The sequence below is a fragment of the Amaranthus tricolor genome, chromosome 2 (assembly GCF_026212465.1).
Source record: "Amaranthus tricolor cultivar Red isolate AtriRed21 chromosome 2, ASM2621246v1, whole genome shotgun sequence".
NCBI lineage: Eukaryota > Viridiplantae > Streptophyta > Magnoliopsida > Caryophyllales > Amaranthaceae > Amaranthus > Amaranthus tricolor.
Genome location: NC_080048.1, coordinates 6,910,396 through 6,926,583, shown reverse-complemented (window position 1 = coordinate 6,926,583; position 16,188 = coordinate 6,910,396). Strand labels below are relative to the sequence as shown.

At 32.8% G+C, this 16,188-nt stretch overlaps 1 protein-coding gene and 1 non-coding gene across 3 annotated transcripts; both read right to left on the bottom strand.

Moving 5' to 3' along the window:
• Nucleotides 1–1,027: 1,027 nt before the first annotated feature.
• On the bottom strand, nt 1,028–1,115 carry TRNAM-CAU (transfer RNA methionine (anticodon CAU)). The gene is given in 2 exon segments: nt 1,028–1,063; nt 1,078–1,115. It is a non-coding gene; the product is annotated as a tRNA-Met (tRNA).
• Nucleotides 1,116–4,809: 3,694 nt separating this feature from the next.
• Nucleotides 4,810–14,826, bottom strand: LOC130806176 (uncharacterized). Of its 2 annotated transcripts, none has more exons than XM_057671130.1 (14): nt 14,667–14,826; nt 12,032–12,087; nt 11,653–11,945; nt 11,503–11,581; nt 11,184–11,374; nt 11,024–11,087; nt 10,631–10,935; nt 10,081–10,462; nt 9,746–9,846; nt 9,602–9,645; nt 8,746–8,941; nt 7,893–8,037; nt 5,735–5,868; nt 4,810–5,378 (listed from the first exon to the last, which is right to left on the bottom strand). In XM_057671130.1, exons 2-14 carry the CDS (start codon nt 12,072–12,074, stop codon nt 5,247–5,249), a joined length of 2,109 nt encoding a protein of 702 aa, XP_057527113.1. In that variant the 5' UTR covers nt 12,075–12,087; nt 14,667–14,826; the 3' UTR covers nt 4,810–5,246. The 2 variants fall into 2 exon arrangements, with proteins under 2 accessions (XP_057527113.1, XP_057527114.1); XM_057671131.1 differs by having other exon boundaries at nt 10,637–10,935.
• Nucleotides 14,827–16,188: the final 1,362 nt, after the last annotated feature.

Genomic DNA, 16,188 nt, shown 5'->3' with positions numbered 1-16,188 from the left:
ATACTCGCATAATAGAAGTATTAGTTTGACTACCCGTGTAAATACACAAAATATCTTCTTGCTTTTTTATAAATAAAAGAAATCGATTTGATTATTTATGATTTATATTTGTTGTAAATATATCACTGAATATTATTTTTGAATATGCAAAGGATAATATCTTTATGCTCAGTTTCATTCACTATTATTGTCTTATTTGGTTTTTTGATATTATTTATTGATCATTTTTAATGTATATTTCAAAATAATTGAGACAATATTAATGACTTAGAGAAATTAATTTATCATGAAAAAGTACATTGCGCATGAGAACAAGTATTTGCTCTTATTTGTGGAGTATTTAACTCTCTTACACTTGTGATTTTGGATGGAAAAAAAAGTAAATGTAGTTAAGATGTGAAAAAAAAGTGAATGCCATAAACAAAAATATAAATTTCTGTGTAATTTCATCGTGAGACATTTTCCATACATAAGCTGAATAACACAACTAATAAAAATCTAGCATATGAGGTACTTGTTTTGAGGTCGTTTCACCGAGAAACAATCTCTCATGAGAGTAGCTCAACATAAAAAATTAAAATAAAGTTAGTAGAAAAAATTTATATGAACCACGATAATTAATAAATATTTTTTAAAAAAATTAATGAGAAATATGCGAAGACAGCAATATAAAAATGTTAAAATGAAATTAGTGGAAAGTATGTGGGAACCATAAGCATCAATAAAATATAAAAATGGAATGAACAATACTTATATTCAAAATTTTAAATTTGTGATATAAATAAAAAAATATTTAAAAGAACAACTCAATATAACAAATGAAAACAACTGTAAGGAAGTGATTTTGGTATGAATATGTCATTGTTTAGTGCGATTTTTTTTGAAATTTCCGTGATGAAAAACCATAACACCGTCTTGTTTAAATATTTGCGCTTTTTCTTTACAGCATTCCAAAATGTTTTTTCTTGTCATGATCAAAAAAAGTCTGCTTAAAATGTTTGTTGTACTGAAGAGCAACAAAAAGAAATGGGGTGAGAGAGGCTCGAACTCTCGACCTCAGGATCACTCAACTTTAGCTATGAGACCTACGCGCTAGCCAACTGCGCCACCACCCCTTGTTGATATATATAGGCATTCACTCTGTTATGTACAAAACCAAATTTAGAACAATCAATTAACCCACAAGTTTCAATGCTTTTTTTTATTTTTTGAATTCAAACAATTTCGTAATTTGCTTTAAAAATAGTTCAAAAGTATGTATTTTAATTGACAAGAGGACAAAATGGCATTCATGTATTTTCTTTTAGTAATTATTTATTTATCTTATTCATCTAATTATATAATAAAAATACCATATACCAAAAGGGAAATAAAATATCAATTTCGGGCTGAGAAAGTGAAAAAAATAAGATATTTGAACAACTTAATTCCCAAAATAAGCTTCGTGAAAACTTATTTTCCAAAATAAGCGTCCGTACATCCAGACCAGTGCTTTGGATAAGTCGCTGTTAGTAACAGCGAAAGAAGAAAAAAAAAATTAAAAGGCCTAAGTCGCTGTTAGTAACAGCAACTTAAGGAGTTGACTAGTCAATCCCTTAAGTCGCTGTTACTAACAGCGACTTAGGCCTTTTAATTTTTTTTTTTTTTTTATGAAGTAAAGTAGCCGTTATTAATTAGAAAAATAGCCGTTAGGAACTTGAAAATAGCCGTTGTAATGATGTTCTATAAATAGCTCCATCATTTCCCATACTTCATTATATCAATTCTACATCATTCTTCTTCTCTTAATTTGTAAAGGTAACATTAGGTATTATGTTAGTTTTACTTTTAATTTTTAAATGTTAATATTATTTTTGAAAGTTCACTTACGTTACTATATTATATGTATTATGTAGATGTCAAAAGAGCATTGTATTGAAGAGCTTTGTGATTGTGGTTATGAAGTTAAGATTAATACAGATTGGAGCGACTTTAATCCAGGGCGTGAATTTGTTGCTTACCCTTTCTACTTGGTTGACGGATTAGGATGCACATACTTTAGATGGATTGCTCCGGAGGGTACAAAATGGCAGAGAGACTTAATAATACGGCTTGGAAAGGAAAAAAAAGAGCTCAAAGGTGAGGTATTTAATCTAAAGAGACAAATGGATGATATGGCGCATAGGAAAGAAGAGACTGAAAGGATTATGAGAAAGTTTAAGAAGCCTTCTTAGTTAGCGACGGTACTTTAACTTAACGAATGAAGTATGTAATTTGATATGAATTTGTTGAACATGATTGCAATTGTGTTGAATGTCCGATAGCAACATCCCTATTTGAATATGATTGGTTGTTTGTTTTTGATTAAATTCATACTACATTCTTGGCGGAATGATTCATTGCCGAAAAGTCTGAGTACTTAACATCATTTCATTGATGATAAACGTTTGATAATACGATTAAAATATATACATGTACACATATATTACAAAGTATACACAAAAGTCAATATGTTACAAATTCTGAATATGTACAAGTGTTGAATATATACAAAATGTCACTAATCTTCAAAATATACAAACACTATTGTAATGCTAATCCTCCTCCTGTACCCTGTCTAATTGTGACGGTTTACGACGCCTCCTACGATAGTAAGATGTAGTCGCATGACGCTCGGGTAGGGGAGGGGATTGATAGTGTGATGATGTGGCACCCTGTGAGGACCCGGCACCGTAGTCCGGGCACGTTAAGTCAACCTCCTCAAGATGAGCGTCGGCATGATGAGGAGATGAACCGTACTCGTACATAGTGGTGTCGGGCGCAGTCAATTCCGGAATGAAGTCTTGAAACTGCGTACCTCGGAGTATGCCTTGGGCAATCTCCCGTACGGGCTCCTCTTGGGAGGAGTTGATGACTGATGCAATGCCCTGTGCCTGCAGTAAGACTTAAGTATTAATGAAATGTTTAAAGTGTAAGTTGTATGGATAATAATCAATATTGAAGATCAAGGCAAATACAAAATCAACACAATACAAAATCAACATCACCATCATGTTCATAAATATATTACCACTACACATTTTAAATTCAACAACAAATTCTCGAACAAACTATTAATTATGAAGATCAAGGCAAATAATAACTACATTCCACATATTCGTAGAGCTTAAGTCTAAATGACCACTATACATGACATACATTTTAAAATCAACACCAAATAGAAAAATTTTAAATTCAACAACAATTAGTAAATTCGTAAATTGCAACAATTGCAACAATTCAACAACAACTTGAACAACAACACCAAATAAAAACGTACCTCAATAAGTTGTAGATCAACAACAATTAGTAAATTGCAAGTATATGAACCTACATTAATGTGAAAGTTGATTAAAATTCACTAAACCTAATTTTACGAAAATTGAAAAAAATCAGAAAAAAAATACCTTAATTCGATGTAGGAAGATTATACAACTAATTAGTGGTACCAACTTCGAATTTGATGACTTTAGTTGAAGGATTGAATGTGATTTTAATGGAGGAAAAACGAAGGAGAACTTGTGAGGTGTATTGTTAAAGCAAAATGTCGTGAACTGGAATGAAGAGGAAGAAGAAATCTGAAAAATTTAAAACGCCTAAGTCGCTGTTACTAACAGCGACTTAGGCCTTTTAATTTTTTTTTTCCTTCTTTCGCTATTACTAACAGCGACTTATCCAAAGCACTGGTCTGGATGTACGGACGCTTATTTTGAGAAATAAGTTTTCACGGAGTTTATTTTGGGAAATAAATTGTCTAATTGTCTCAGTTTTTTCAAATTTTCGGGCTTGTTCAAGGTCACTCAAGTTTTCAATATACACGTTATTGTGTTTAGTGTCATCACATTTTCCTAAAACCATAACGTCAATGGTGTGTGGAGAAAGACTTAAATAATACAATTAAATTGCAATTTAAAAATGTTAATCGTTATCAATAAATCAAAGAAAATGAAATACTTCCTAATTGGGTGAGCATAACAATCCAAAGTATTCAATATGTGCTTTCAAACCGAATAATTTAGATTGAATATTTAATTTTAAAAGTAAATATTGAATTTAAATTCGGTGTAAAACCAAATATCCATCTTTAACTTATTTAAAATTTTTAGATTTAAAGATATAAAGCTATAAAGGTTTGCTTAATCTTATTCAATTCAGGCTCAGGCTTGTAAATATTCAAACATATTGCCAAAATGCTATGTTTAGCAAGCTATAAATAATAATTTTGATAAAGAAAGATTTGTTTTGCATATCAGATATCCAATCCATTATAAACAAAATATCTAGATTCCGAATATCCAATATACGCGAATCAAACTAAATAACTAACGGCCCGTTTGGTATATGGTATTAAAGGGCGGTAATGGTAATAAAATTAAGTATAAAAAATTTAGTTGTTTGGATGCCTTCAATGGTAATGGATGATAATAAAATAAGGTAATGAAATTACCAAAAAGGGCCATTTTTATTACCATCAAACAACCTGGTATTAGGCTGTAATGGTAATGAAGTATTACTGTGGTAATAAAATAAAGTAATGTTGTTTCGAGCTGAAGAAAAAAAATAATGAAGAAAAAAAAGGTAATGTACGTAATTATCCAAAAAAAAATTATTATTAAAAAAAGAATTATTAGATAGAATAATTTAGATACAATAATGCTTTTAGATACAAATATACAATAATGAAACTAAGAGTCATTACCATTTTTTATTACTAACAACCAAATGCAATCAATGGAATATTATCTTTCATTACCATTCTTTAGTCATCCACACCAAACAAAACAATCTTCATTACCAATTCTCATATTCATTCCTTGATTACTATTGTCATTACAACATTTTATTCCCATTACTTCATTACCATCAACCAAACGGGCCGTAAATATCCGAATCGGATATGACCAAGTGTCCAATTTAAAACCCTACTCCCTGTATCCCAAATAAGTTGGAACAAAATAAGTTCAAACAATACATCTTACACAAGTTGTGATATTTTCTAATAAAATAAACTTTGTCATCAAAAACTTAAAATCTAGCCTATTTAAATGTACAAAATTCTATTCTAATGCATTTTAATACCATGAATTAAATTCAAATATCCCTATTTTGATGCATTTAAATAATTCGGCCCTAATTTTCTTCCTCCCATCCTAAAATCTAAATTAGGAACATAAAAACCTATCTTGAAACTAATTTGGGATGAAGATAGTATTTGTTCAAATGGTAGATTAAAGAGGATTATATAAGTCAAAATCTTCTTCACTGTAGTAAGATTTGGGAGGACTTTTAACATAGTGCTTATCTGACTCTTGATCATCAACTTTATCTTCTTTGTTCTGCTCGACTTTCGCAACATCCTCCTAATATATCACCAACACCAAAAAAAATGTAAGAATCGGAGCAAAGATGTGCTCGAACAATCAATAAGGCTAGTGGCGAAACTTAAGGGGGTCAAAAAATTTACGATATAAAATTATGATGCAAGGAATGATCTTCTTAACCCTTTGTTATTATAACACTAACTTTACTTCTAAGCTAGCTGTTTTTACATGAATTTTTAAGATGTCATTGTGTATATATTATATTGGAGATAAAAATTCTGGGGGGCAGCACCCCCTCCCATACCGATGTTTCGGGCTCGAATAAGGCAAAGCATACCAACACAACTACACAAGAAATATGACGCGATGAAAAAGAAACAGGAAACGGTGCATACATCAATGTTTAAACCTTCCTCTGGCTGCTCTTCATCGTTGCCTGTTGGGCATACTGAATCCTCTCGATCACTCTTTGCTTCTTGTGCAGCTTGTTCTTGCAGACTCTTGATCACAAGCTCAAAATGTGAAAAATCTGCAAATAATGGAATTCATATATATATGCTTGAATTATAAAGGAGTTGTGAGCATATAGATCTATGAAGAGCAAACACATTGGCTAATTAATATCGGGTATTCGTTTTTTGTTTCCTTATCATAAAACTCGACAGACTTCCAGTTTTATGAGTTCAAATATACTTTTGATATATTGCAGGAGGCACACAGTGGTCTGACAATTCATAGTCTACAAAGTACAGACTACATCTCTAGCAACTGCTTGCTAAAAACTAAAAAAAGCGGAAAAAATTGCATAAGATGGGTTGCAGTTTGTCCAAAAATATTTAGTAATTCCGACTTCATCAATTGCATCCGCTAAGAGCCAAGGACAAACTCTGAACTTAGTTTTATTAATTTCTAAAACCCTAACATTCTGATCCATATAGTAGTGCTTGTCTAATTACGGTTCGATAAAACATATCCTTTTAACTTTAAGGTCATACTTTGATCACACAATATTTCAGTAGCCCCTCATCATTTTTGCTACCCACACTTAATTTATGATCACATTATCTTAGCTATCCCCACTACTTTAAAATATGGACCCGAGGTATTTGAAACATCCATTTGAAGCTATTTCTTTCTATTCTAGTTTTGTGGTGCCCCTCGTTATCTCATTTGTATTAAAGTTACACACCAAAAGAAGTTAAACTAAAAAAAAAAAAAAAAACCTAAACCCAATTTCATCCCCTCCCCCTCCCCTGACCACCCCTCTCCACCATAGCCCCATCACCCCTTTCCCACCAAAGCCCCAAAACTCCATACAACACCCACTATTAGTCCCTCACACTCACCAACCCTGGAAAATTTGATAGCTCACCACCTCCAACCCATCTCTCCCTCCCCCTGAAATCCAATCTCCATTGATGCAAAAAACATCCCTTTCACACCTTCAATCTCTTTGTAGGGGCAAATCCAACACTGGAGAAGGTATTCCATGATTTGGGTATCTTAGCAGAAGAGGAGGGGTAAACTAGGTGCAACTCGCCATTGTTGCAGAAAATCCGATTTTCTGCAGATGTTAATACACTGTTTTTTTGATAGAAATTAATACACTGTTTTACGCTCTCATTGTTGCAGAAAATCCACCATTGTAGAAAATCTGTCATTGCTCCAAACTTTAGTAGTGGTTGTCGATTGAATGTTCTAAGAGATGACCCAGGTGCAACGAAGCAGAAGACGAAGAAAGGTTGTGGTATTAGTTCTGGTTTAGGAATAGAAAATGCCGGGGAGGGGAGGGGGAGGGGGAAATTAATTTCAAATTAGAACAAAACAGGACTTTACCTAGCCTCTCTCATGCAATTTTTTCCTTAAAAAGTGCTGAAAAGTCTTTATTACAGCAAAATGATAGAATTTTTCCATTATAAATCAGGTTTTTCAAACATCAAGCAAAATAAGTGAAGTCAGGTGATCTGTTGGCACAAAGGGAATACAAAACTTCCCCTATGAACAGATCCTACCAGTAAATTTTAGTAAAATTCCAAACCTTATGCCGAAGAAATTCGAAGGGATATTCATAGTTTCATACCCCTTTTATGAAATCAGCCAGCTTTTGTTGGGATATACCCACTTACCATTCATGATATCAGCAGGCACCAGCAATAAGATTTTTTTTTTTTTTAGTTCTGCAGATCTTTCTTCGAATTAATTGAAAACACATGATAACAGAACGTTTTTCCTAAATACACATTACAGGCCTTAATACAGCCACATACACGAGAAAAGGTGCTCCTCATTATATATCGATCTTTATTCATAACATTGTGTGGATAAATTGATGGTATCTAAAACTAAAAGAACAGTCTAAGGTTAAAAAAAAGATACTTCTATGTTATTTGTTCACAACATCTCCACCATAAGGCATGCATATAAAGTCATAAAATCTAAGAAGCGTGCTTTCAGACTGTAACTTCAACTCAATCAACAAGTCAGCATTAAAGTCAAATTGACAACATGAAAAGAGAGAATTCACACCAATCCAAGTCAAATACAGACAAATACCTGTTAATCTACTAGCCAAAGCATCATCAAGCCTCATAGGATTCTGGCGTTCTTCCTTTTTATATTTTAATTTGATCTGATGTCGTGTGCGCCCAGGAAAAAGTCGTTGTATCATAGATAAGTCAGATCCAAATTGACGTATACCCTACATGATAAATGGACGCAAAAATGATTTACGCATCAAGTTTGCGCAATAGATAGAAGGAGATAATAATTGAAAAGAAACAACCTTAGGCCCTTACAATTGAATGAATATTTGAACATGTCAATAAATATAACCTAAGGCCCTACATGATAATGGACGCAAAAATGATTTACGCATCAAGTTTGCGCAATAGATAGAAGGAGATAATAATTGAAAAGAAACAACCTTAGGCCCTTACAATTGAACAAATATTTGAACATGTCAATAAATATAACCTAAGGCCCTTACAATTGAAGGTATACTTTTCTTTAGGCTTAAGAAAGTTGCATGTTAATAAGTTTCCTTTTTTTTTTCATCTGTGAGTGAAGAGAGGTCAAATTCCATGAATCAATGAGACCACTAGCTTAGTTGGAAAGAATGCAATGAGAGAAGCTCATCATTTGTATCCTTTTCGTTTATGCCGAAACCCAGAGGATAAGAAGAGGGAGAAAAGAGGGATGGGGTGTTCTATAAGTCCATGACAGTAGCAGCTTAGTTGGAAAAACCAAAATAAACTTGGCAAAGCCGCTAAAGACAATGTTCTTGGTCTACAACAAGGTTTGTTCAAGCCATGTCTCCTTCGTAACAAAAATTTCTAGCTTCAATAGTCTACCATGACAAAGGAAAGGCCAAAGGGTACCATCTACACTCTAAAAGGTTCTTTAGTACCTTGTAAAACAATTCAGTGTCATGCTTTGACCACTTCGCTCTGGGTTCTTTTGTCATGAACGACTGATAGTTGAAGTAGCCCGTATCTTTCATAATCCCCGAAGTAGAAGGATTATCTAATCCATCTCCATCTTGGTCAAAACCAAGTGCTTCATTGTCATCATAAGGAGGGTCTTCTGATAGTATGCTATCGGTTCTGTGGAGGATAATATATTAGAAGATAGAGGATGACGACCACAAGGATGACAAATGAATTTCCTTGTGCTCGTCATGCTTTAAGTTTTAACCATATTACAACATCAACAGAAACCATATTACAACAAAAACCACAAACAATAGCATTTCAGCGAAGTCTCCACTACAAAGTAAGAACCTTTAAGTTTTAACCATATTACAACATCAACAGAAACCGACATCCATGAAAAGGACAAGGACCAGTTAAACTGTATAACTAACAAGGCTAATATTTTCTTCAATCAATGCGTTAATGAAAATGGGTTGGAGTAACCAGCGAAAAGTGCAGCAGTTACAGCCTACAGAAATGACTGCTCAGCAAGGTCAAAAACAAGAATATCAAACGCAGTTCAGCTACCAAATAAACACCAGGCAGCTAACATAGTAATCCACCCTTTGTAGGCATTGCCCGTATATCTCATTTACTGTCAGTTACTTTCACAAATAACAACACATATATCTATCAAATCAAAGAAAACAGTTCAATAACCAGCAATGTGCATAGAGTATAGGAACTAAACAAATCAAAAAGCTCATAATCCTATATAAAAGTAAACAAAGAAGAAACCAACAGTTACAATCTGTAATTATATATGTCAAGCACGACTTACAATTCCATTACCTCTCATTAGTTGATGGCTGCACGGCAGCAGCTGCTTCTTTCTTCTGCAGGAACCATCAAAAAAGATAATGGAATACAGTAATCGTAAATTTCACCAAATCAAACAAACTCTGAGAGCTGTAAGAGAAGGAGAATAAAACATACTGCTTCACGCTCTCTGTATTCTGCTAATATGATCAAATCCTTAATTGGCACTCTTTGAAGGTCAAGTTCATCCTCTGGTGTTTCAAGCAAGGACTTGTTCACTACACAAGCAAGAAAATTGCATGTGACTCGTGAGTATATTGTAGCTTCAAGATAAGCATTGCAACATTTCATTACCCTAATGCCATTAAGTGGCTCCTACCAAGGGTGTGGTTTGGGAGGGTCGGATGTACGCAATCTTACCATTGTTAATGATAAAACTAACAAAGAGGTTGTTTTCGATTGACCCTTGTTACCAAACTCATGTGCGACTTCACATAAATAAGAGAATTTACCACTTCTTTTTCGTTGGGTAGCACGAGGGAACTTCTTGGGAGGTTTTTCAGTAGCTTCAACAGATTCTTGGGCTTTCTTTTTCCTCTTTCTAATTGGTTTATCATTTTGAGAAGCAACTTTCTTAGACTTTCGAGGTTTTTTCTTTTGCAAAGTCTCTTCTGCTAAATGCTCACCACCATTATATTCCTCTCTATTTGAGGCTAATTCATCAGTTATTCTGTCATAAGAGCTGCCATTATCATGTAATTCATTATTTACTCCAGCTAGAATGTCATATCCATTTTCATTTCCTTCAAATCCTGACACAACCTCTACATCTACCGATTTGGCACAAGAGTCAAATGCTTGATGTGAATTCGTTTCTTCAAAATTCTCACCGCTCTGCAATACAATATCAACAGATGTCAATGATGTAGGAATTACAATGAAAACAATGCCAAGCCAAAGCCAAAGCCAAAGCCTTGACCCCAACAATGACAATGATGAAAGACTTAGATAGTAAAAATCAATCATCATTGAAAGTCTAAAGTGATTCTTAGACAGTCTTACACTTACAGCTTGTTGCAGCGGCTTTTCAAGGAACGATGGATCGGTATCTTTAGAGACTAAAGTATCAGGCCGATTCTCAGAACAATCAAAAGAAAGTTCCTCATCCCGCATATGTAAAACATCAGAAATAGTGTTATGTTCTATAGCATTATGTTCTAAAGCATGCATTGAACCATTGCTCTGTTTATGCTCATGTTCGGAAAGAGGCTCCAGATCATGTGGAAGTTGAGAAGCAGCCACAGCTGGATGTTTCTGTTTATCACTTTGAGGCTCAGGCTTGGGCTGGAATTTGACAGCACTCTTTTCTAACATCAAAATCAACCACAGAATACAATGAGAGAAAAACATGAAGTAAAAACAAATCAAAAACTATAAATTTCCATTTAGTCGTACCAGAAGCAAAAGCATCCTCATGTGCTATATCAAGAATGTCAAGGCAAGAAAGATCCCCTATATCCTATTTGATAGGAAAGAGAAAAAAATACATAAGACAATACAAAATCTAAGATACTTGCAGAAAAATGAAAAGCATGTGATCTAATCATTTCTTTACCAATTGATCAACATTTAAGTGCAAATCTCCATCACCACAGACATTGGACTCTTTATAGCATTCTGGTTCTTGCACTATCTTAGACTGATCAGAAACAGAATGAGAATCACATGGACTAAGAGGTGAAGCATTGGCAACAATAATATTGGAGTCAACAGGCTCCTCATGTTCAATCTGGATGCCGGACGTATCTGGCGTAAGTGTTTCTAAAGTTCATTAGTGGTGTTCTCAGTCATTACAACTTATAGTTAAGAAACCAATACATCTTAAAACCGAAAAAACTTCAAAAAAACAAAAGCCATCAAGAGAATTATTGTACCTGAAGGCAAATAAGCTGCTGTCGTGGATAGACTAATACCATCAGGAGGCAATTGTGACTTTAAAGATAAGTCCACACCCTGAAAACAACAAAGACTCAGAGATAATACAGATAGAAAAAACAGACACCACAAAAGCAAAGTCCTAGTACCAGATCTTTTCCTACGATTGGATTCGAAAGAGCAACTTTTGACTGCTTAATAACAGCCGAACCTGACACTTCCTTTATTTCAGTTGACACATTCCCTTCTTCGTGAGGAATAACCAAACTTTCAGCCTCAACAACAGACAAACTCTTGGGATCATATGACTTCTTTTCAGCAAGATCATTGAGTAGAACCGACTCATTTGCAATTACATCCTTGGTAGTAGATTTTGCTGCAATTGATGGTCCTTTCTTGGGTCGTGGTTTTGACTTCGGCTGAAACCTACCAACTGTTGGAGCTGCAACAACCATATATACTACTCAATCCCATAATTGCCACATTACAACACAACAAATTTAACAAAAGCATGGTTTATTGCATCACCTTTTGCAACAACAGGTTCGGCAAATGGGTCATCCAAATCCATGATCACAAAAGCGCTTCATACAAAAAAAAATAATAATAATAATAATTAGAAGAGACTTAGACTTATAAAACAATAATCTCGAAATGACATAAACAATACTATAAAGCTTATGTCAAAACTAAAGGACTACATATCAAGAAAATTAAAAGACAAAGCACATTGCTGTAATAGATACATTTATCATGCATACAACACTAAAGAGTGGACCTAAATACAAGCAAAATTTTCTAAACATGTTATTTTAATGAAAATGAAATGTACACTTTCTCCTTATTTACCTTGTCATATACTCATATTTAAGAACTACAACTATGAATATTGAAGTACAATTAGATTATGCTACTGTTACTATTCAAAAGTGCACATCCAAATAAGTTACTAGAGCATTGTGCTTTGGAATAATGAAACTGAAGATTCGCGTGCTTTGGAATAATGAAACTGAAGATTCGCGGAAAGATGAACGACTATACAGAGATGGCTACATTTTGCAGACAGATTTATGACCTAGCATGTCAGGTAACTCCAATATCTTGATAGAAGTCCAATCCCATTTATTATGGACATTCATAAATTTCTTTCAGTAATTAGACGGCATCAAGCTTTTTAGCTACTAAATTAACTTTGGGATGGGCGCAGTGGCCGATTCAGGAAAAAAAAAAAAAAAAAAAAAAAAAAAAAAAAAAAAAAGTGTTGTCCACAATTTGAATGATAAAAATTACATTCAACATTTTAATTATGCTAATTGTCCACACCAAGTGATTATTTTGAAAGCAGCCCATAATGTCATTGTTTGACAAACTTTTAAACAAATCACACTCAAAATAAGTTGCAACAACATCATTTAGAAACCATCAAACATTAAAAATTAATCGAAATTCACCATTACCCGCACCACAAAGGGAAAAATACAATCCATTTTTATTTTTTACAGTTTAGTCAAATCAAAAAATGAAAGCAAATATGCAATAAGCAAATTGAAAGCAATGGAAAGCAAATTAAAAATACTAAAATAGAAAACAAATGGAAAGCAATTAACAATTAGCAAAGGCTCATGAATATCTACCTAGCAGGATATGTGGAAAGGTCAGCTAGTTGCGTAGGTCGGGGAAGAAGGGAGGAGGAACACGATAGTTTCAATGTTGTTTCAAAATGAGGAGCGAGGGAAGTCGACAGAGGAAGGATAAGTTAGGGTTTAGAAATTAGAGTCATAAGTTTTGGAAAACGAAAAAAAAGGCCAAAAGGATCTCACATGCATCTGGTGAGGTTTGAATTTATGCACTCCTGGTTATGATTATCAAGGCTCTACCTACTCATCTAATTCTCCTATTCTATACTACTAATCGTTTGAAAAAATTAAGTATTGTTAGTGGCTTACTCGGATGCCTCCTTAAATCCGCACCTGAATGAGCATAATTGTGTTATCTAACACAATGAATTTCTCAATCTTACATGGCTTCCCATTCCCTCTGTTTTCTATATTACACCCAACAAGGTAAGAAACTATCTACATCTAGCTAAAATGGGGGATCGAAATTATTGCATTGGTATTAGTGTATTACCATCACATAAATCCAATTATGCCACCATCAGCATTACCCTTCACAAAACCAAAAAAAATTTGACCTCATGAAGATTCAAAGGCTTTATTTCCTTTTGGATATGACCGACCTTATTACAGGAAAAGGCTGTCCCCACAAAAGAAAGCTTTAAAGAGCACAAAAATATAGTAACATATACACATTTTACATGAAAGTTTAGATATTTCAATAAACACTAGAAACAAATGTCGACGTTGAAGTTATGCATATGGTTATGGCGGATCTTACTATAATTAAGAAACCCATTTAGGGAGAATCGAGTCTTGTCAGTTGGAGAAACTTTCTCCGGATAAGTTCATGGGTTCAAAACTCACTTAACCCTCACCTTCTTTCATCCTACCTTATTTTAAAAAGAAAAAAAAAATCCCATTTAGAGTATACTCCATATGAAACAGCAATGCCAGAAAAAAGAAAAGAATGCAGTTGAATAACATTTTACACAAAGCCGAAACCCACAAATAGAGTTTCTAATTTCTAAACACAACTAACAAAACTGGAACGGAGAAAACGAATTCCAAACACCACTAAGAAGAACACACTTTCGCCAAAAATCAAGTATTGTCAATAATTTAAATAAAAATAAAAATTACATTTGACAATGTGTTATTTATGATAATAATTGTCCACGCCAAATTCGCGTACTTTGAAGACGGCGCATAATTTCTTCAACTGTATATCATACCCATTGTTTTAAATTGATGATGCAATTAATCTACCCAACACAATTTAATCAGATCAAATCAAATTGAAAATATTACAATGCAATTACCCAACATAATTATCTATCAACAAATCAAATAGAAAACAAATTTAAACAAATTCTATCATTCAATCCAAAAAACAAAGAAAACAAGCGGAATTGGTGACCTTGCAAACACTTGCAGTTCAATTTCACTTCTCTATCAAAAAAAAGTCCCACACATTCAGATTTCAATTGGTAAATTGATTAACACAATTAACAAAAATGGAATAGAGAAGAAGAATTAGCATTTACCTTGGCAGCGTAATCACCCACAAACTGCTCCTGAAAATCAGACCATAAATTCAATAACGAAACAAGAGCAGGCGTGGCGGGAGATGAATTTGGGTTGCTAGTCGGTAGCCGCTAGGGCTTCTGAACAACGTACTTATTAAGAATTTAAGATTAAGATTTAAGATTCAAGATTTAGGAATATAAAGTAAATTTATTAATGGTTTTAGACAAGACTTTTAGTATAAAAAGTATATTTATATTTAAATTTAAAACAAAAATATAATTGTATAGAATTGAAAATTTTATGTTGGTAGGTAAAAGATTAAGATTTTTGTTAAATTTATGATATTACTATTCATTATAACGATTTTTTTAATAAAAACAAACGTAGCAATTACCCTTATGACACATGTTTTCTGAAAATATATTCGAAATGAGTACTTTATTTAACAAAGAACTTAACTTTTTGTCTATCATATGGTAAAGTTCAAAATTCAGGATTATCATGCGGATTAAAAAAATATTTGTCCACCATATAAAAAAGACAAAAACTCATAATTACCCGTGAAATTTTTCAATCTTAAATGAAGTCTAATAATTGGAAAAAATTAATACTCTAATAAACTATACAATAATACTTTAAATAACTTTAGATAAAATCTGTTTTATCTGATCCCAAGCCCATTTTTTATTGAACATCCAAAAATAATAACATAAATTATTAGGAAAGGTTTTCTTATAGTGAGACCAAACATATACTTTGAGCTAATTTCTAGTTTTGTCTTCAAAAGTTGTCCATTTCATTTTAAAGTGTATAACTTTAAATGGATTAAGATTTTTTAAGTGATCAATTTTAATTTTAATATGATTAGTTATATATAAAGTGATTAATTGTAATATTAGAATAGACAACTTTAACTTGATAATTAACAAGTATAAAAATTATCAATTACAAGTTCAACTTTAAAGTAATCAATTTAACACTTATAGTGCTAAATTATAAGTCATCATCTGTTTAGTGATTATTATAACTTAAAAGAGTCCATTAAAACCTTAAAGGGATCAATTATAATTCTAAAGTGGTCAACGTTTAAGTAATAAATTATAGGAAAAATTACCTAGAATAATCAACATTTTTATGATTTTCTCACCATAATTTCACCTATAGATTAACCATGAATAATCATAACTTTTAGAGGGTATTTTTCTACAAACCCGGTGCCGGATGACTTGTAATAGCAAGTTCTACTTTAAAAAAAAAAGATAATAAAATGTCGAAAAAATGTAAAAAGAATGTAAAAAAATTCTAATTTTTTAAATTATTCAGATTTTTTTGTAAATTTTTACAATTTTTCTCTAATTTTACATTAATTTTCATGTTATTTCTTAAGGTGTACCTACTAGCAGGTCATCGGGTTACCCAAACTTATTCTAGGCAAATACCTCCTAAATTTGAGATTATTATTCATGGTCAATCAATAGGTGAGATTATTGTAGGAAAATCATAAAAATGTTAGATCATTCTAAATAATTTTCTATTTGC